The sequence below is a fragment of the Rana temporaria genome, chromosome 3 (genome assembly GCF_905171775.1).
Source record: "Rana temporaria chromosome 3, aRanTem1.1, whole genome shotgun sequence".
Taxonomy (NCBI): Eukaryota; Metazoa; Chordata; class Amphibia; order Anura; family Ranidae; genus Rana; species Rana temporaria.
In genome coordinates, this window is record NC_053491.1 from 113866126 (window position 1) to 113886923 (window position 20798).

Consider the following 20798-nt stretch of genomic DNA (forward strand, 5'->3'; position numbering starts at 1 on the left):
ATCAACTCTTTGTGGGCACAGATGATAGGAAATCTTATACTCTACATTGTGACAGCAAAAAAAAAAAAATTGGGGGTTTACATCCACTTTAAGTTCACATTTGCTGTAATACAATTATAGTATATACAACAAAGGTGTTTATCATCATAAAGGTGTCCAACATTTGTCCCTGCTTTTCTATAATATATAGCATGAATGTTCTTTTTTGGGTACCACAGCATTAGCTTTTACATTACTTACCCATGTAGAGCCCGATTTACTGTTTTTTCTAATGGATCACTGGTAAACTTGCTATCCAAATCAAAATCATATTTTGCTTCCCATTTAAATGTAATATAGAAGTTGTCCCGGAGCCTTGACCCGTCCCGAGGCTTTGTATACAAGGAAGGGCACCCAATATCACCGGTCAAATGCAGAAATTCCCTTGGAATGAGGAAGTCTGATGACTGGTCCAATACCTCTTCAATCTCAGGACTTGTCGGTTCTGAAACACACGGTGAAGGCTTTTCACTTGGGTCCTTTGTGGATTTATCTTGTGCATCGTCTCTGGGAAGCTGGGAGTAAGAATGCTCCAAACAAATCTTACTTGTGGTATTGTTTCGTGCTTTTGCCTTAGCGGCTGCAAGAAGCATTTTGTGGGAGGATGGTTTCTCAGTGTTCTCTGTACGTTGCTGTGATGGACTGGTATCACCCCCAGCCTTAGGCTGAACAGGCTCTTCAGAGGCACTGCTAGATTGTAATGGGGGGCTGTTATTTTGTGGGTATTCAACAGCATTTCCACCATCGCTGTCGGGAACCTTTTCCTGGACTACAGTTTCACTCATGTGAGAAGTATTCTCAGAGTTTATATATGAAATACTTGAGGAAGAGAGTGAATTTAAAGCCAAGTCAGCCAGGAGATTTAGGGCATGAGATTCATACATGCTTATCCGCTTCTCCATTATATCAGTCTCGGGAACTGGTGCTAGGTGAGCCGATTGATTAATGGTCAAATTGTGGTCCATGCTGGTCTTGCTGAATGAGCTAGCTGCTTCAAAGGGAACATTATTAATGGATACCGTTGTTTTTTTAGATTGCTTCCCAGACTTTCCTTTGTCTTTTTTTACTGGTCTTTTCGCAGTTTCTGATTTGGCTTTAACTTCAGTAAATTTTTTCCTGTTACCTACAAAGCGACCAAGAAGAAAACAAAATTAATAAAGAACAAATGAGCACAATGGAAAGATATACTTTACCACCACATATCAAGACGTATGTGTATGTGTATGTGTATGTGTATGTGTATGTGTATGTGTATGTGTATGTGTATATATATATATATATATATATATATATATATATATATATATATATATATATCGAGAGATCTATATCTAAATAAAATAAAAAATTTAAAAAAAAAAAAATTGTGCTCCTGGCTGTCATTGGTAAAAATTACATGAACAATGCCTAGAAAGTTTAGGCACTCTGCCTGATCGATCAGTCCTATGACAAAGACTAGCAAGTAAATATCTCTCTATAGCTTATTTTTTCTTCTTTACACGCTCACTCTAAGGGAAGCGTCACTCTTACAGGTGAGGCTTCTAGTGCATCTATGAAATAGGAGGTGGCACTTGGGCATTATTCTATGTCGAAATATAAGAAAAGACCGTTGCAGCACACATTTTTTTTATTACATTCAACGATACTAAGTAAAAGCAAGTAATGACAGTTTCAAGCATGGTATGCTCAAAACTGTTGCCGTTACTTAAATTGAAAAAAAAAAAAAAAGTGTGCGGCAATCATCTGTCCTTGGATTTCTCCCTCATAAAATTTATAGTGCTTCGTCAACCTTTTTAAAACCAGAATAGAGACATTGCAGCAATGTCCAATATCCCATTTACTGTACAAGTATAGGTACTTATTTCACTTAGACCCCTTTCACACTGAAGCCCTGCTAAAACAGCCACTAAAGCGCTGGTCTTTTTTGTGGTGCTTTAGCTAACTGGTCTCTTTTAAGGTCATGTGACCAAAAAAAAAAAAGACCCGTTTTGTGGTGCTTTTAAAGTGCTTTAAGGTGCTTCGGAAGCGCTGCCTATTCATTTCAACGGGCAGGGGATTTTTGGAGCGCTTTTTACAGCGCTCCATACATGCCCCAAAGATGCTGCTTGCAGGACTTCTTCTACCTCTCCGCAAGCGCACCGCCCCAGTGTGAAAGCACCCATTCAAATAAATGGGAGGCAGTTTTCAGGCGCTATTTTTAGCGCCAAAAAAAACCTGAAAACTGCCTCAGCGTGAAAGGGGTCTAACTTTTCTGGATGGAAGTACTTTTAGAGCCCATAAGGGTCATTAAAGGGGTTGTAAAGGTTCGTTTTTTATTTTCTAAATAGGTTCCTTTAAGCTAGTGCATTGTTGGTTCACTTACCTTTTCCTTCCATTTTCCAAAAAAAAAAAAATGTTTCTTTGTCTGAATGGCTCACTTCCTGTTTCTCCTCAGTTTGCCCCCATCATCTGAGCGGTTCTGGCTGGGGGTTAGTCAGCCAGAACAGCTTACCGAGGAGGAACAAGAAGTGAGAAATTCAGACAAAGAAAAAAAAACATTTAGAAGGGAAAAGGAAAAAGTAAGTGAACGATGCTTAAAAGGAACTCCTTTCAAAAATAAAAAAAACTAACCTTTACAACCCCTTTAAAGTGTAACTCTCTCTCAACCAACCATTTTTAGACGCTGCTAGCATTAGTAAATAGATCGATAAGTGTATCACATTTCTTGTTTTACATTTCTTCAGTTACTTTCTGGTTTCCAGGCCTAGGCAAATGATGTCATACATCCAAGGAGTCTTCAGGAGGGGTTTTCTCAACTAAGCACATCCTCCTGTCTGAGCCAAGGGCAGCCGGATTCCAGGAAGTAAATGCTACATGAATTGTCTGCACTTACTCAAGATGGCCACGGGCAGAAATGCAGAAGGCTGTTTTTCAAAGTGGTTTCTCATCAAAATAAAGCATGGAAACATGGTTGGGCAAGCTTGCTTTAAAGATTAAAATGTAAATAATATTTTTGGTGCAGTGTAGTTCCGTTGTAATGTAGATCAGGATTTCACACTTTTACACATTTGTTTTTTTTCCCCCTTTCCTGTATTTTTTTTTTTGTTACTTTCTGCAGTGTACTATGAATTTACACAGTTGTACTGGTGCTACATGTAATGAAGAGAAGTGGCTTCCTTCTTTTACCTGGATCAGAGGCCTTACGTTTTGGAGGTCTGTCACGCACAACGTGGGTGTCTGTTGAAGCCTTTTTTCTTGCTTTCCCTGTGATCAATTTATTTTTAAGAACAGCGCCTTTTTCTTGGCTCTTTTTGTTTGCAACTGTAGTTTCTGTTTCACTGACTTTGTCATCAATCACAAATTCAGCAGTCAACACTTCAGCACCTAACAAGCAAACAAGAAAGTATATAATAAAATAGAAATAAAATGACAGAAACAAAAAAAAGATAGCATTTTTAAAGTGCTAGGATTATTTAAAAAAAAAAAAAAAAAAAAATATGTTGTTGCATATTAAAACCTTTAAAAAATAAAATCCTTAAACTATCACTTTTTTTAATCGCAAACTATAAAAGCACGAATAAAAGAAAATAATGCTATTACACCTCTGGCTGGTGCACAGACGCCAGCTCCCTTTACTGCGACTGACGGGAAAATCTCTGTCTCAGCTTAGGAGCGGCACTGCAAGTTTCATTTGGATCAAAAACTATAAAAGATTCACATTATGAACATTTATATGGCCACTCCTTCTGAGTGCATTTAAGAGAAGGCAAGAACTACGAAATAAAAAAAATAAGCTCTCTGACAAAGTTGAAAAGCCCTACCAACAAACCACAGAGGAATTTTTATTCCCACAATGCCATAATGTGCCATTTGGGATCCCTTAATCAAGGCAACAGTGACAGCCTCAATTGCTTTGATAAAAGGGTTCCATGAGTCTCTAAAGCGTTACATTCTGACAAAAAAAAAATGTTCATTTGTGTGGGTGTGCTGAAGAAGCTTTTAGGTCCAGACATATTTAAAGTGACTTTATAGGCATTTTTTTTAAACGTAACAAACAGGTTATATTTATCTGCTCTGTAAATAATTTTGCACAGAGCAACCCCGCCAGCGCTCCTGGCTCCTCTCCCCATAGCAAACTGCTTGCTCTTTAATTTTTAATAGATATCTTGATATCTCTCATTTTATTTATTCCAAGAGTCAAGCTTTGTGTCCACAATACAAATTGTGTTCATCAAATATTCTTGAAACATTTAAAGACTATCCAAATCTTCCCAATAACTAGTGACGGAGGTGGGGGTAGGCGTTCCTGATGAATATATATGAAATCTAAAAATAATAAAATTTCGGTGACAGATGAGCTCAGCAACCAAGATCATATATTTTTCTAATGACATTATCTCTATAGTACACGTCACTGATAGCGGTGAAGTCATGTAGCTGTTCACAAAAATAACAGTTTTCACAAAAAAACGGGTTAACCACGGCACATCGTGTTTCACACGATCAGTCCGACCAATTGGACCCTCCATTCACCTCCAAGAGGTGGCAGACATAAACCGACTTGTGTTCTACCTCCAATAAAAAGTAAAAAGTATAATGGGCTGCGTCCGTGTCCGCTCTGCATACGTATGCAGAGCGGACACAGACATGCTATCCACCCTCTCCGCTCATTGTGGCCCGCGACCGGGTACCAAGTCGCTTAAGTGGCCCTCGCTCTTCAAAAGGTTGGGCACCCCTGGTATATGGCATATATTAAAAGTAGACATAAAGCAGTCTAATATAAATTCTCTGCATTGATTGTCAGCTTGGTGTAATGGTCAGTAAGGCAATGAAAGCAGACCCAGTACTAAAAAAATGCACTCAAATTATAACCAATGTTAAATGCAACTAAATTAGTGTTTGCGTCCTCCATTATAGGCTGGAATAACAGAGGCTTGGGGTTCCCTGAGGCTCCATTCACACCTAGGCGTTTTAACGCCTGAAGCCCGATGCTATTGCAGCCTAAAATACGCTGGAGGGGGGATTTAACATTGTTCTCTATGGAGATGGTTCACATCTCCACGCCGAACGCCGAAACGCTGTACGCCTGAAGCTCAAAACAAGTCCCTGACCCTTTTTTTCAGGCGGCTTCGGCGTTCGGCATAGCCGACAATGTGTAAATCACCCCTCCAGCGAAAACAAGGTTAAAAAACGACGTGTTTTGTTGCGGCAAAACGCCGCGCTAAGGTGTGAATGCAGCCTAATGCAGATAATGTTGTCTTCATAGAAACCCCTAGTGTTCGATATTATGTGCCCAGTGTATGCGCTTTAAAAAAAAAAATGCAGTTTTATACCCAATTTCAGAGCGCTGCTCGGCGCCAACGTGACTGCCCACCTCTCTCCTCTCTTGATCTAACCGCTACAGCGGGAGGAGCTGAGAATTCCCCTGACCACAATGTCAGGGTTCAGAAGACATGATAAATCGTGGTCAGTTTACAGAGGGGAGGGCAGCACCAGGCAGGATCACTTTAAAATGTCAGAAATAGGTCTAGCTACAAAGAGTAAAGCTGTCAAATTTACAAACCTCTCTTTCTCCTGTGTGCAAGAGGAGCACTGGCAAGTTTTACTGTGGTTCTGTTTGAAGAGACTGCTTGTTCCTGGTCTCCACCAATCAGCTTTCTCTTTTTGCTTGCAACCTGGTTCTCACTCGTAGCACTAGAAGGCGAAGCAGTTTGGTGTTTAAGCTTCCTTTTGCCTTTCCTGGCTCCTCGTCTTCCACCTTTCTTGAAGCTTCTCTTCTTGGCAGGTTGCTTTTTGTTTTCATTCAATACATGGTTTCCACTTGAACCATCGCTTTTAATGTTATTTGCGGCTAATAAAGGTGTTTTAGATTCTAAGGCAACAGAGTCCTTTCCTATTACGTTTTTGCCACATTTTTCAGAGTCGCTAGACAATGGGATCTCCTCCTTCAAGAGACTGGACATTTTTACCAGAGGAACACTGAAATTTACTGGTGATGAAATATAAGACTGCAGGCGAGAAAAAAACAACTGGTCAGTTTGATCAGCAATGTCTTTTCCATGACCAGAAAGAAGGAAACGGTTACTTGTTCCTGCTTTTAGCTCCCCGACACTGAAATTTTTCCCTTGAAGACTGGCAAACTGTTTGAAATGCTTTTCCACCAAAGTATCAGGATAAAGGTCTTTGCCTTTTTGCATCTGTCTTGTTTCTAGAATTGCATACTGAAGGCCAGGCAGCAATTCAGTTATTTTAAGTGAGATATCTTCCTTTACAAGCTTGTAACCCAAATCTTCACTTCCTATAGAAAAAAATAAATAAAAAATCAGATTAAACATTGTAAAAATTAAAGCGGACCTTATTTTTTCATCTTTCCATCTATTAAATCTTCTGCCCTTTTTTTCTGCCCGTAAATACCTTATACAGCCCACTTACTGTTTCTTGTCTAGTCATTAGCCTAGGCTTATGACATCATGTAAAGCTCTCTCGCTCACTCTCGTGAGTGTTTGCCAGGAACGGTGGGGGATGAGTCATAAGAGGATCAATGAGAGCTGGAGGTGTGCCTCTTTGTAAATCCAGGAAGTGAACAGGCAGCAGCTTCAGCTGCCCACAGTTAAAATGGCTGCAGCCAGACACCGTGGAAGGAGATTTCTGTAGCATAAATTTGGCAAGTACAGAATCACAGTATATATAAAATAATATGCAAAGTGGTTGGAGGGAAGCTTCAGAATAGCAAAGATGTTTTTATTACAAATTATGTGAGCAGACTGTAGCTCCTCTTTAAGTAAACTGCTGTATTTAGGGTTTACTTGTAATAGAAATAAGGTTGACGGGTCCCTCTTTATGGAGAGATCTTGGTTCGAAAAGACCTTAAAGCTCTTTACCTTTAAAAGCAAAAACATTTTTATCTTTTGCTTTAAAAACAAATAAAAATGGTTTACTTCCACCCTAAACTGGAAGTTAAATCATGCCCTCGCTTTGGTCCTCCAAGGCCAAAGAGGCGATCAAGGTAAACCACTTGCAAACCTCAATGTATATATACACGTATTGCAGTCAGCAAGTGGATATTTATGGTCACATTTTGCTTTTAGCATGAAGGGGAAGCGACATATAGTCATGTGCAAATATGTTCCAATTCTGAGTACAAAACAACCATTTTTTTTTAATAACAGTCACAGTACATCTATTACAAGGGGTACCACAGTACAGGGTGGAGGGACTTATGAACATTCCCAAATATCGGTCAAATTTGGTACAAAAGCATTATTGAAGATGAGGAGGAATTTAACCTTTCAGTATAACAATGACCCTAAAGCACACCACCAAATCAACATAAGAATGGCTTCACCGGAAGATCAAAGTTTTGGACCACCCAGAGAATGGACGTGGGGGGTGAGCTGAAGAGGGTTTTGCAGACGAGATTACCTAGCAATCTGACAGATATGGAGCCCTTTTCCAAGGTAAATGTGCAATCCTGATAAGACTCATACCCCCAAAAGACCGAATGCCGTTATAAAATCTTTGACAAAGTACTAGTTTAAGGGTGTGCATATTTATGCAACCGTGTTATTGTACTTTTTCCCCCTCTTTAAAGACTTCAGATTAAGTTACACAGATTATAGGTCACATTAAAAAGATGGAAAAATTCAAAAGTGATTTTTTTTTACATCTCAAAACCTGGCATTTTTACAGGGGTGTGAAGTTTTTATGTCCACTACACTTCAAAAGCAGGCATTATTTGCTAAAACAAAAAGTTATGACATTTCCTTAACCACTTCCATACAGGGCTTTTATACACACCTCCATACCGGGCCTATTCTGGCACTTCTCTCCTACATGTACAAATCATAATTTTTTTGCTAGAAAATTACGCAGACACCCTAGGGAATAAAACGACGGTCATTGAAACGTTTCATCTTGCACGGTATTTGCGCAATAATTTTTCAAACGCCTTTTTTTGGGGGAAAAAAAATTGTTTCATGAATTAAAAAAAACAAAACAGTAAAGTTAGCCCATTTTTTTTGTAAAATATGAAAGATGATGTTACACCAAGTAAATAGATACCTAACATGTCACGCTTTAAAATTGCGCACACTCATGGAATGGCGCCAAACTTCGGTACTTAAAAATCCCCATAGGCAACGCTTTGAAATTTAACGTTTACATATGTCGGCGGGACTTGCGTGTGCGTTCGCTTCTGCGCGAAAGCTACTGGGGACAGGGGTGTTAAAAAAAAAAATTTATTTCTTTTTTTTTTTTTTTTTACATATTTATTTTTTTACACTTTTTTTTATGTTTTATTTTTTTATTATCACTTTTATTCCTATTACAAGGAATGTAAACATCCCTTGTAATAGGAATGTGTGTGACAGGTACTCTTTATGGAGAGATGCGGGGTCAATAAGACCCCACATCTCTCCTCCAGCCTGGAAAGCATAAAATCGGTGAAAAAAAATTCACCGATCTCATGCGTACTGTTGCTTAGCAGCCGCAATTGCGGCTTTGTTTACTTACGGGGACCCGGGCGTGACGTCATCACATCGCGCCCGGGTCCTCCGATGGTCATAGAGATGACTGGTGACTATATGGTCACCAGTCATCTCTATGCTTCCTTCCAGCGCCGGACGATTCGTTCTCCGGGCCCCCGATGGCACGGGAGAGCCTGGAGAAGCACCGGATGGCGGCGGGAGGGGGGGGGGATGTCCCCTCCCGCCGCCTGTAAGAACGATCTAGCGGCAGAACCGTCGCTATGATCATTCTTACGTTGTGTAGAATCGCTGGCAGAAGAGAAGGATATCTGAATGATGCCTCTAGCTGCAGGCATCATTCAGATATCCCCCCCAAAGCCCAGGACGTCATATGACGTCCACTCTGAATGGTAGAGGTTCTTTGTGGACATCATTTTACAATGGGCCGGTTTTGAAGTGGTTAAAATGACAATTATTTTAAATTGCAGATTTTTAAGATGACATTTACTCTAAAAGCTGTGCCAAAAACAGACAAGCAAAGAACTAGTCACTGTAGTTGCCTGTGGGCTCCGTGCAACTGATCTAAGCTGCAGGAGAGCTCCAGCCCTCCTCTGGTCCTACTTCAGACCCTTACTTTCACTGTGATGTAAGGGAAAGTGGGGGACTTAACTTCTGATGGTGGGGTGGCTCTTGACATCTTATGTAAAGGGGAGGGGATACGCTGGACATCTAATTTTACAGATACAACCGGCCCTCATAATACTAATGCGGCCCACAATGAAATGAGTTTGACACCCCTGTTCTAGATGATTTCACGCTGCAAATTTAAAGCTATAGGCACGCTCAAGACCAGGAAATAGACTGCCATTTTCAAGGAGGAATATAAGACAAAAAAAAAAAAAAAAAATAGGATTTGGCCTTACCTGTAACAACGCTACATGACACAGGATGGTATTCAGAACTATAGAATTATACTGCCACCTCCAGGAGATTTGGACACTGGCAAACAAACCTGTAAGATGGCCCAGTATAAACCCTTCCATTCACAGCATGTCTCGGCTTTGTTAGCAATCAACAGTAAGAGTGGATATAAGCAACACACAGAGGGGAGGACCAAACCCCAAAAGGTTTACGTAACAACCAGTTAACAGTAGGAGTTTGAGAGAGAGCTCATACTGCAGCCTGAAGAACCTTACAACCAAACCTGGTAAAACCTAATTCATGGACAGAAGACCAAGTAGCAGTCCTGCATATCTGAAAAACAGATGTATGATGCTGAGAAGCCCAAGAAGAACAGATCGTGTAGACTAGTATACTTAAACAGGGAATGGTGGCATCTTGCCCATAGGCTTAAAATAAGCTGTAAAATCCACTTAAAAGTATTTTGTGGGGCGAGACACAGGTCTCCCCCCTGTGAGAACCCTTAGGATTGACAAAGAAATTCTGTTTGAAAGAATCTGTAGCTAAGAGGGAGACTCAGACAGACTCCAGACAGTGGAATGGGATAGCAAGAAGCAGGACATAGAGAAGGCAGCACAATGTGGAAGAGAGAAACAACCTTGGGGATTTTTGGTTTAAAACAACCTTCTCTCGCGAGTGGCACGCTTTGTCAGACAGCATCTTGTTCACTCACAAATGACTCCATTATAAAGGTTTTACGGAGATGGTATATGGTACCGACCAGATTGGCCACTTTCGTGCCTGGAGCCACAAAGTGCTTCAGGGGATGCGGCAAGGTGGGATCCATCTATCATATATGATGGACATGCCCAAAAGGTCAGGAGATTTTGGATCAGGGTGTACAACTTTATGTATACCCTTACCCAGATTAACCTGATTAAATCCGCAAAACACGCACTTCTGGGTGGCAGGGTAGCTGAAGCATCCAGACTCCAGGGAAGGCCCATTACATTTATATTCATATCAGCCTTCGATGACATATCGCCTTGTTGGGGTGTGAAGGGGGGCCCCCCGCAACCGGAGGTGCCGGACTCCCCCTGAAAGACAGACGGGGAGCTGGTTCTTCCCAGCCGGTGGGGGATGCTCTGGGCCCCGCAATAGGGTACAGGCTATAGGTCATGGACAAAATAGCACAGTAGATTGTGATATCCGGTTGTGAAAATGGGCCAGGCAGACTATGTGAGGAGGCTTCCTCAGATATTGGTATATGGATGAGTCTCTGTTGACTTTGTATATTTCACAACCAAAAGACAAAATATGTGTTTGTAATACTCTTAAAACTTTAATAGAAATTCATTGAAAAGTAAAACAACCTTCTCTATGCAGTAAAAAAAAGGGTTTCTTTTTTTTCAGTTTTTTTTTTTTTTACAGATTACGACCTCTAACTCCGAAACATGTTGTGCCAAATTGATGGCGACAAGAAAGGCAACATTGTGAATGAAAGTAGACCAGGTAATATCCCTGATGGACCAAAAAGGCTGAAGAGTCAACAAAATTGGTCTGACATCCCACAAGGTCACAGGGGAACAATGTGAGCAACGTCCTGTATGAAAGTCTTTCACCAAGGCGTGAGAAGCATGCGGTCTCTGAAAGAGAACTGCCGAGGCTGAGATCTGACCCTTGATAGTACTCAAAGGACAAATGTTGACACACACCAAGTTTGACGAGGTCTGAGTAGCAAGTCTGCCTGGGCCAGTTCAGTGCAATCTCAATCACAATACCTTGCCCTTGGATCATGATGGATAACAAGACAAGGAAGGAGCCACAGAGGAGGAAAGTGGAAAAACATTGATTCGCTAAAGTACTCTTATTTTTTGATGTTGAAGAAGAAGGCAGGTCTGTTATCTTGTGGAAATGTATGCTTTTATTTTGTGAATACTAATAGTAATTTGGGGTCTATTTATAAGTCTTTTCAGTCAAGACTCACCTATATATCCAAGATTTAACACACTTTTAACAAAAGATTCAGTTAGAAATGTGTGAATCTTGGGCGACATTGGATGAATCTTTGGTTAAAAAAAAAAAAAAAAAAAAAAAGACTGATACATAGACCCTTTATATATAAAGGAATGTAGGAGTGGCTGCCGTGATTGATTGTTACACATTTAAACACACACATCTCCCTCTTTCTCTCATTCAGTTATACAAAAAATTGCACTAATTTTGTTTTTGTTCTTAGTGAAACGCAAAAACATTGTGTTTACAACCTTGACGAACAAAATACGAGAAGTAAAAAAATATGTTTGGTCGTTTTTTGTCTAAAATGTATTTGGTCGTTTTTTTGGTCCAAAATCTGCTTACTCATGTACGCAAGTACATGAGTACGGAATATAAAATAGGTACCTAGAAATGGAATACACATGTAGTCAAGATAACCTCCTTACCTGTATTATCCAACAATCGTGAGTTGGGGAATAAAAACAAGGCAAAAAGCTGGAAAGAATCTTTCACACTGAGACCTGAAAAGAGAAAACACGGATTACCTTTTTCGAAAGTATCTAAAAACTAAAAATATTAACAAAGTCCACAGCTAAAAGCATTTACCTTCGCTGCACTGAAGTGCCGAAGACGTCAGCAAAATCAGCAATCCCTGGTCATGTAATACTTTAATTAATGCCTATGAAAATTGGAGTACATGGAGATATACCAGAATTACTAAAAAGACAATACAAAATCAATACTAGCATAGATGTATTCAGTTTTCACTTCATGCATTGTGATGTCATTTTACAGCAGTTCTTGTTATAGTTTAACCAGATATTGTGACCTGTAGGTACACAGGGGACAGCAGTACGATCCACAGCTAGATAAAGTGCTAAACAAACTACGTTTTTTTTTTCAAAGGATAATATGCATCATGAGAGTGCTGTGGTTTACCGTGATAAATAGATACTGGAGAAATCTTCACATTAGGACTTCTGAAGCACCCATTCAACTGTGGGAGTAGCCATTCAACACACACAAACACACACACACACACACACACACTTGTCAGGGATACAAATTCTCACCAAAACACAAGCAAATATCTTTACTAGCAATCACATTACAGAAAGTATCCGATATACCACTTTAGCTATATGCAATCAAAAGGGCAGAGGTCTAAACACTTCATTCTAGGATAGACACCTGCTTTACTATAGCTTGCAGGATTGTGGACAGTGTTTATGTGTCACCTTGGTGTGCCTCACATACATATAGCAATGGGTTTCAGTGTTTACGGTCAAAACAAATACTTTTTACATGCTGGGTGTGCCAGACTGAGGACTATACAAACGGGGCCACCATGGGACAGTAGGCAAATTTTTGGATGAAGGTTGAATAACTAAGCAGGGTTTATGGTTGTTTTGTTCTGGGTCCTGGAGGCTTTGTAAAGCTTCGGTTGGGATAAAAGACAAAACTCTCTCCAAAAGTATTCCTACTGTCACATCTCACCTGGAAACCAGACCTCATTATTAGTGTCAGCTGTCCAGAAGTCCTATTATGTGATTACTGATGGTCCGGGTTCTCTTATCTGTTGGAGACCAATGCTCCATGAAAAGGCTGACTTGTGTGACCCGTTTGTTCTGCTGAAGAAATTGGTCAGAAACTGACCGGAGTTTAAGTAAGGGGCTCGGAAAAGCAGATGTTTTATGCTATGAATTTGCTGTACAAAGCACTCCTGCATTGAAACTATCTTAGCTGCCTTGCTAAATAAAAATGCAGGACAAATCTGCTTGGACTCGTCCTGGGTGTCTCTATCATGTGCATGGTTATAGCTACCACTACCAGTTGAACTTGCCCTCTTTACGCTTATATTCGTTTTTCAAGGCAATATTATACGTTCTCATTTATCTTAGTAGGTGAGGAAACAGTAATTCTTTACATTTTAACCACTCAAGACCCGGACCAAAATGCAGGTAAAGGACCCGGCCAGTTATTGCGATTCGGCACTGCGTCGCTTTAACTGACAATTGCGCGGTCGCACGACGTGGCTCCCAAACAAAATTGGCATCTTTTTTTCCCACAAATAGAGCTTCCATTTGGTGGCATTTGATCACCTCTGCGGTTTTGAAAACAAATTCAATAATTTTTTACTTTTTGCTATAATAAATATCCCCCCCCCCCAAAAAAAAAAAATAACTAATATATATATATATATATATATATATATATATATATATATATATATATATATATATATATATATATAAGTTTTTTTCCCTCAGTTTAGGCCGCTGCGTATTCTTCTACCTATTTTTGGTAAAAAAAAAAAAAAAAATCGCAATAAGTGTTTATCGATTGGTTTGCGCTAAATGTATATAGTGTTTACAAAATAGGGGATAGTTTTATTGCATTTTTATTAATAATTTTTTTTTTTTCTTACTACTAATGGCGGTGATCACCGATTTTTTTCGTGACCGCGACATTATGGTGGACACATCGGACAATTTTGACACATTTTTTGGGACAATTGTCATTTTCACAGCAAAAAATTCTATAAAAATGCATTGTTTACTGTGAAAATGCCAATTGCAGTTTGGGAGTTAACCACTAGGGGGCGCTGAAGGGGTTAAGTGTGACCTCATATGTGTTTTTAACTGTAGGGGGGCAGGGCTGAACATGTGACGTCATTGATCGTGCTTCCCTATTTCAGGGAACACACGATCAATGACAGTGCCACAGTGAAGAATGGGGAAGCTGTGTTTACACACAGCTCTCCTCGTTCTTCAGCTCCGGGGACCGATCGCGGGACTCCAGTGGCTATCGGGTCCCGCGGCCACGGCGCTTCGGACCGCGCGCCCGCGACTGGGCACTTAAAGAGGACGTACAGGTACGTGCTTGTGCCCAGCCGTGCCATTCTGCCGACATAAATGTGCAGGAGGGGGGTCCTTAAGTGGTTAATGTATATAGCTATTTATTCAAGACAAATAACTTTACTACAGTAAATGTAAAAAAAAAATGTACAACTAAAATCTAAACAAACATTTTAGCTGCAAACAAAACTGAACTCCAACTGCCTTTAGAAGCAGCTAGAATAGATTTTAAAATACGTTCCACATGCAGTTGTACAACCCGACAGTTACTTTCAGTTTCTCAGTAAACAGAAAGTAGAAATAAGCATATTCATACAAAAGAACTCTACCTGTGTGCATATTACTGGAAATCAGACATGCTGCAGAGCATAAAAGAATGCTGCCTGTGTCCATAATGAAAATATAATTTACTCCCAGTTTCTCTAAACTGAAAGTGGAAGTAAAAAAGCCATTTGAGAAACAGCAGCAGGCAAACAACACATCTATAAATATTCCAGCTCAAATATATGGACTTTGAATACCAATATGATCTTCGCATTACATAAAGAACCGCTAAAAAAAACAACAAGGGCTACAGGTAAGTTTTGTGTTGTGCTTTAAGTCTATTGGTATTTTGGATGTGGTTTTTGAATGGCCAGAGATATTTCATGATAGTTGCTGTTGGGCTCCGTTACCCTCTGGTTCAGAAATGTCTTCGGTAGCAAGGTGACTGAACCTGCACTCATCACAAAAACACGTGGCTTAGGGCCGGTTCACACTGCTGCAAATTCTATTGCAAATTTGATCCATTGCGATTGCTCAACTTTGCATGTCATTTTACTAACATAGTTTTCCCATGAGTGCCGTTCACATCAATGCGTTGCGAATCTAAGCTGCGTTAAAAAGGGTCCTGTGCCAGTTTGATCCATGTGCGATGCGAATTCAGCTCTATAGACCGGCATTCCCTAACAGCATGGCCGTGAATCTCGGCAAAATCGTGGCCGTGAAATTACGGTAAAAACCCACGATTTTGAAGACGCAGTAGTGTGAACTGGCCCATATAGTGAAACTTTCATGCAGCGGTGCTAGCAAGGATGTACAGTATCTCACAAAAATGAGTAGACCCCTCGCATTTTTTGTAAATATTTTATTATATCTTTTCTTTGTGACAACACTGGAGAAATTACACTTTGCTACAATGTAAAGTGGTGAGTACACCCCCAAGTGAAAATGTCCAAATTGGGCCAAGTGTGTCAATATTTTGTGTGTCCACCATTATTTTCCAGCACTGCCTTAACCCTCTTGGGCATGGAGTTCAGAGCTTCACAGGTTGCCACTGGGGTACTCTTCCACTCCATGATGACATCACGGAGCTCGTAGATATGAGAGACCTTCCGTTTGAGGATGCCCCACAGATACTCAAGCGTGTTTAGGCCAGGACATAACCTTTAACCTCAGCTTCTTTAGCAAAGCAGGGGTCATCTTGGAGGTGTGTTTGGGGTCGTTTTGTTGGAATACTGCCCTGTGGCCCAGTCTCTGAAGGGAGGGGATCATGCTCTGCTTCAGTATGTCACAGTACATGTTGGCATTCATGGTTCCCTCAATGAACTGTAGCTCCCCAGTGCTGACAGCACTCATGCAGCCCCAGCGTTCGGGACCACTTTGTGCAAAACCAGTGGAGGCAAGTATGATATGTTTGTTATTTAAAAAAAAAATTTTGAACCTTTAGTATCACTTGAAGCTTTGACAATAGAATAATTAAAAAAAAACAAAAAAAAAACACACACACCTAAAAACCTGGAAGCCGATTGGTTTCTATGCAGAGCTGCACCAGATTTTGCACTGTCCAGTTTTAGTAAATCAATCCCACGTATCCAGATCTACAAGGCAAATAGCCCTGAACTTACAGAGCTGCCTTCACTTTACAGTGTCTTTGTGTGCAACATAACCCGTTTCTTTCTTGTAGAGGCTTTAAACCCAAAAATGTTTGTTTTTATTTACTTTCACCTAGTGGTCCTGCCAGCAAGTCAGTTATGCTATTTTTCAACTTAATTTAACAAACAGACCAAGCTAACCAGTAAAAGTGCAGTTACAGACTTGACACAAACCATTTACCTCTGACAGGGGCACTTAAAATAGTCAGCTTTTATTTTTATATATAAAACCTTTATCCCAAAAAAAGAAAGAAAAAAAAACAAACAAAAAAAAAAACACAGTTGGCGCTAAGGCTTATTTAGACTTGCGGTTGGGGGGGGGGAAGCTAAAAACACAAGGATGGGTCATGTTTTAGCTGCCACCAACTGCATCCCTTTAAAAAAGTAACTCCACTTTTGTTGTGATCCCCTCTGGGTGATCCATGTACATTACATGGATTTTGACATACGTTGTTCCAGATTTCTACACCTTTTGTTATTCTGAAGAAATCACTATGTGTATGTGTCCATGGGCTAAGTGAATCTAATGGGAGTGGTTTCATAATTATCAATCAGCTGCTGCAACTGCAGGGCTCCAATGAGGAAAATGGCAGGGTCAGCATTCCTTTAGATTTCCTGTTGGGAATATCTGACCAAAAATAATTTTTTTGTTGCAGGGGGTGCCCGACTTGCATCTTCGTACAGACTTCTGAAGATATCAATGAGCCAATCACACAAGCAGGAAATTATGTTTCTGTGGGACGTTCTATACACAGAACGCCTCCAGAAAGCCATATTGCATTGCATTTTATGGTAAATTATAGTTCCGCAGATTGAAAAGGGAAGGGGACATTTAATAAGAATCAATTACAGTATGACTTGAGTTGCAATTGTATATGCTATATATTTTTTTATTTGCTACTTTTTTCCCACGAAAGTGGAGTTACCCTTTAGGCTACAAAGCCAGCAAACTGGGTTGTTCACATGCCGTAGTCACAATGCTTTTGGAACTTTTGACAACTTGCACTGAAGGCACCATCTTTTTATCCATTGATTCCAACTTATATATATATATATATATATATATATATATATATATATATATATATATATATATATATTTTACACATTTGGTTGTCTATTTAACTGTATATGAGCTGCTTGAAAGTCCCACACACCTATAATTTATCTTTTGGCTACTGGCAAAAATCTTACCTGCAGTCCTTAGGAAGGACCTATTCCTGATCTCACCAAACATGAATGGAAATTGGTTTCCTTGATCTTTTTGCTACATGTCAAACTATTGCCAGAGCCTTGAAACAGCCAAGATTACATTTCTTGGAGGCAAAAGCAATATTTCATGGGAACCATGGTACACGGGAAAAAACTCACTTCCATTCTAAATGATACCCACTTGAAATTCTGGAAAACATGGTCTCCTTGGTTGAAACACAATCAACACCTTAAAGTAGTTGTAAAGTCACATGTATTAATTACTTTGATTTACTCGGCTTTAGGTCCCTGCTCAGTACAATGTGTGTGTTTTCCTAAAATTATAATGCTAAATACCTTCTTTGCAGAGTGCTCTGCTGCACTGTCATGTGACCTCCCCTCTGTTTTCCTTCCCAAGTAGAGTGGGAGGGTCTGAGATTCCCCTCTGATGAATGCAAGCTGGCAGAGGGAGGTCATGTGTCTGCACGCAGGGTTTTGCAAAGAAAGTATTTAGCATTATAATTTTAGAAAAACACACACACACACACACACACACACACACACAGTGCTAAACAGGGACCTAAAACAGAGAGGATCAAAGTAATTATCGCAGGTTTCTTTACAAACACTAGAGCAGCTGCATGGGATAGAATTACACAGGCATAAGAGGAGAGGGGCAGGGAGGAGATCGGCTCACGCACAGATTAAACTGACAGAAAGAGAGGGAGATGGACTGGAAACAAACATAATTAGTTGCGCAATACCGCGTGTGTCCAGAGGTGGGGGGGGCGCCAGAGAGCCTTGGAAATACTCAGGGACAGCTCAGCTGATCTCGGACACACTTGGGAACAGATTATTTCTGAGTGATTGAGTATTTCGGAACATCACCAAACCCCCCGCACCTCTGGCCAAATGCGGTACTACACACCCCATTAGCTTGAATTATGCTTGTTTTGCAAGACACTCGCAAACAGAGTCAGGATTTTAAATAAAATTTGCTTGTCTTTCAAATCGCTCGTTAACCGCGTTACTCGTAAACCAAGATTTCACTGTATAGTATGAAAAGGGTATGTGAACACATCTGAGGTCTAAAACAGGATTACAAATATTTTGAAAGGTAAACATTTTTAGATATATTTTCTGTTGTGGTTTGCCAGTCAGACTGAACAATAAGCTCACACTTACTAGTTTCACATTAACAACCTTAGTAGTCACTTTCAGTTTTGTTACCACACTTTCAGTTTCTACTTTGAATCTCAGAAGAAACTGAAAGCTCCCTGGCTGGCAGAGAAAAAGGACATAAAAAAAGATCTCTAAATGAAAAATTATATTTGTTTGACACAATATATTGTAGTATATGGCGTTTCGCAACTTTTCTTTCAAACTTGCTTATTTAGGAAGCACGTGTACATGACATATATGGTATTTCAGACAAAGGAAGAAGGCCATCATGGTTGAATTGAGAGGAGCAAAAAGATGTAGGAAATGTTAGGTTGCAAAACTGACTTTCCTGTTTCTGTAAAGGAAAAAAAGGAAGGAGGGAGATGACAAAATTTCGAAAAGTGGAGAAAGGTATTAAGAGGTGTAGTTAAAAAAAAGAAAAAAAATAGATAAAAGATAAAAACAGGGAGAAGTCTCTCTGCAGCTGTCCAAAGATCAAAATTTGGCTGATTCAGCAAGTACTGACAGAATTTCAATCCATGTCCATCTAGTTAGTGTGCTAGAGAGAGATAGCATTTTTTGCTAGTGTAGGTAAATTCTCAGGATTGGCTGGCAGCCAAGCCTGTGCGTTTTTCTTCATTGTCAGGGTTGAGTGACCCGGTGCGTCTCCCTCTCCCTCCGTCCGTCCGTCCGTCTCTGTCCGTCTCTCCCTCCGTCCGTCTCTCCCTTCCTCCCTCCGTCCGTCTCTCCCTTCCTCCCTCCGTCCGTCCGTCTCTCCCTTCCTCCCTCCGTCCGTCCGTCTCTCCCTTCCTCCCTCCGTCCGTCCGTCCGTCTCTCCCTTCCTCCCTCCGTCCGTCCGTCCGTCTCTCCCTTCCTCCCTCCGTCCGTCCGTCTCTCCCTTCCTTCCTCCGTCCGTCCGTCTCTCCCTTCCTTCCTCCGTCCGTCCGTCTCTCCCTTCCTCCCTCTGTCCGTCCGTCTCTCCCTTCCTCCCTCTGTCCGTCCGTCTCTCCCTTCCTCCCTCTGTCCGTCCGTCTCTCCCTTCCTCCCTCTGTCCGTCCGTCTCTCCCTTCCTCCCTCTGTCCGTCCGTCCGTCTCTCCCTTCCTTCCTCCGTCCGTCCGTCTCTCCCTTCCTTCCTCCGTCCGTCCGTCTCTCCCTTCCTCCCTCTGTCCGTCCGTCTCTCCCTTCCTCCCTCTGTCCGTCTCCCTCTCTCGCCATTTTAGAATTTCAGTCAGCTTTGTACCGGCATCTTCCAAGGAGGTAAGAGAAAGTAAACAGCCAGCTCGTCTCAGTGAGGTGAAAAGCAATGGAAAACACACCTCCTTCACATAGGCTCATGGGAGTGTCTCATTACAGGCAGTTGAGTCTTGGTGCTGAAAGCTTTCAATGGTTAAAACAGGCATCTAGGAGAAGACATGTCGCCTCTGAGCCGCCTGTCACATGCCTTTGAAAAGCGATTCATTACAGCAGGATCAGCCCTCCATCACGTTTTCACACCAGCACCTCCTTTTATTTTCCATTCCTCTTTTCTGCCATTCATGTTGCTCAATTCTAATGGATTTACACATCCATTACAGACATTCACCCACACCTTGACCAATCACTTGGTTACACCCTCAAGATGGCAACCTGTGCTCTGGGGATGGCGCCTGTGCGGTCTGCCCTGCACAGGACTATAAACCACCTCAGCTCCTGGACAAGCAGCCTCTTGGTCCAGCCCCCACACATACCAAAGTTCGACCAACATCGTGAGTACCCAGAATCAACATTTGTCTTTTCTGGCCACCCTTAGTCATGTATATGACTTTGTTATACTCCGGTATTACAGATACCCTATGGCATCTGTCCCTGAGGAAGAGTTTTATACACGAAACGTGTTGGGCATCAATGATGTAGCTACATGCTTCAATAGGATTCCATCCAGATATATCATTTTTACTACTCATACAATTTTACATCTATCTATCTATGTATATATATATCTATCTTGTTGTTTTGTGCTGCCCAGGCTATACGTGTATACTACCATTTATACAATTCTGACTATTTTATTACTATGTGCCAAATATTGATATTACGTACATGTTTCAATGTTGGGTAATTTATGTGCGGACTGTACATGCAATATACTACCAATATGCACCCATGTAAATCAAATTTGACTATTTTTTTACCCACCCCAATCAGTCAGCTGCTTCATTTAAAGTCCCAAACTTTCCCTTTTTTATTCATTACAGCAGGGGGAGCAATAATGGCTGCAAGTGCAAACAAGCCCTTTAAGGTTTGTTTTCAAACT

At 40.8% G+C, this 20798-nt stretch overlaps 1 protein-coding gene across 6 annotated transcripts in view; it reads right to left on the minus strand.

The window, feature by feature from the left end:
• Positions 1–20798, minus strand: part of TASOR2 (transcription activation suppressor family member 2) — a 97616-nt gene that overhangs the window by 46281 nt on the left and 30537 nt on the right. For 5 of the 6 annotated variants that reach the window (XM_040343286.1, XM_040343285.1, XM_040343287.1 and 2 more), the window contains 5 exons: positions 11988–12060; positions 11828–11902; positions 5582–6316; positions 3205–3402; positions 241–1162 (listed from right to left, as the gene is read on the minus strand). In XM_040343286.1, the coding sequence (XP_040199220.1) occupies positions 241–1162; positions 3205–3402; positions 5582–6316; positions 11828–11902; positions 11988–12060 (2003 nt within the window). Of the gene's footprint in view, positions 1–240; positions 1163–3204; positions 3403–5581; positions 6317–7815; positions 7858–11827; positions 11903–11987; positions 12061–20798 lie in introns of those variants that run through there. The other variant, XM_040343289.1, reaches the window with a different exon arrangement.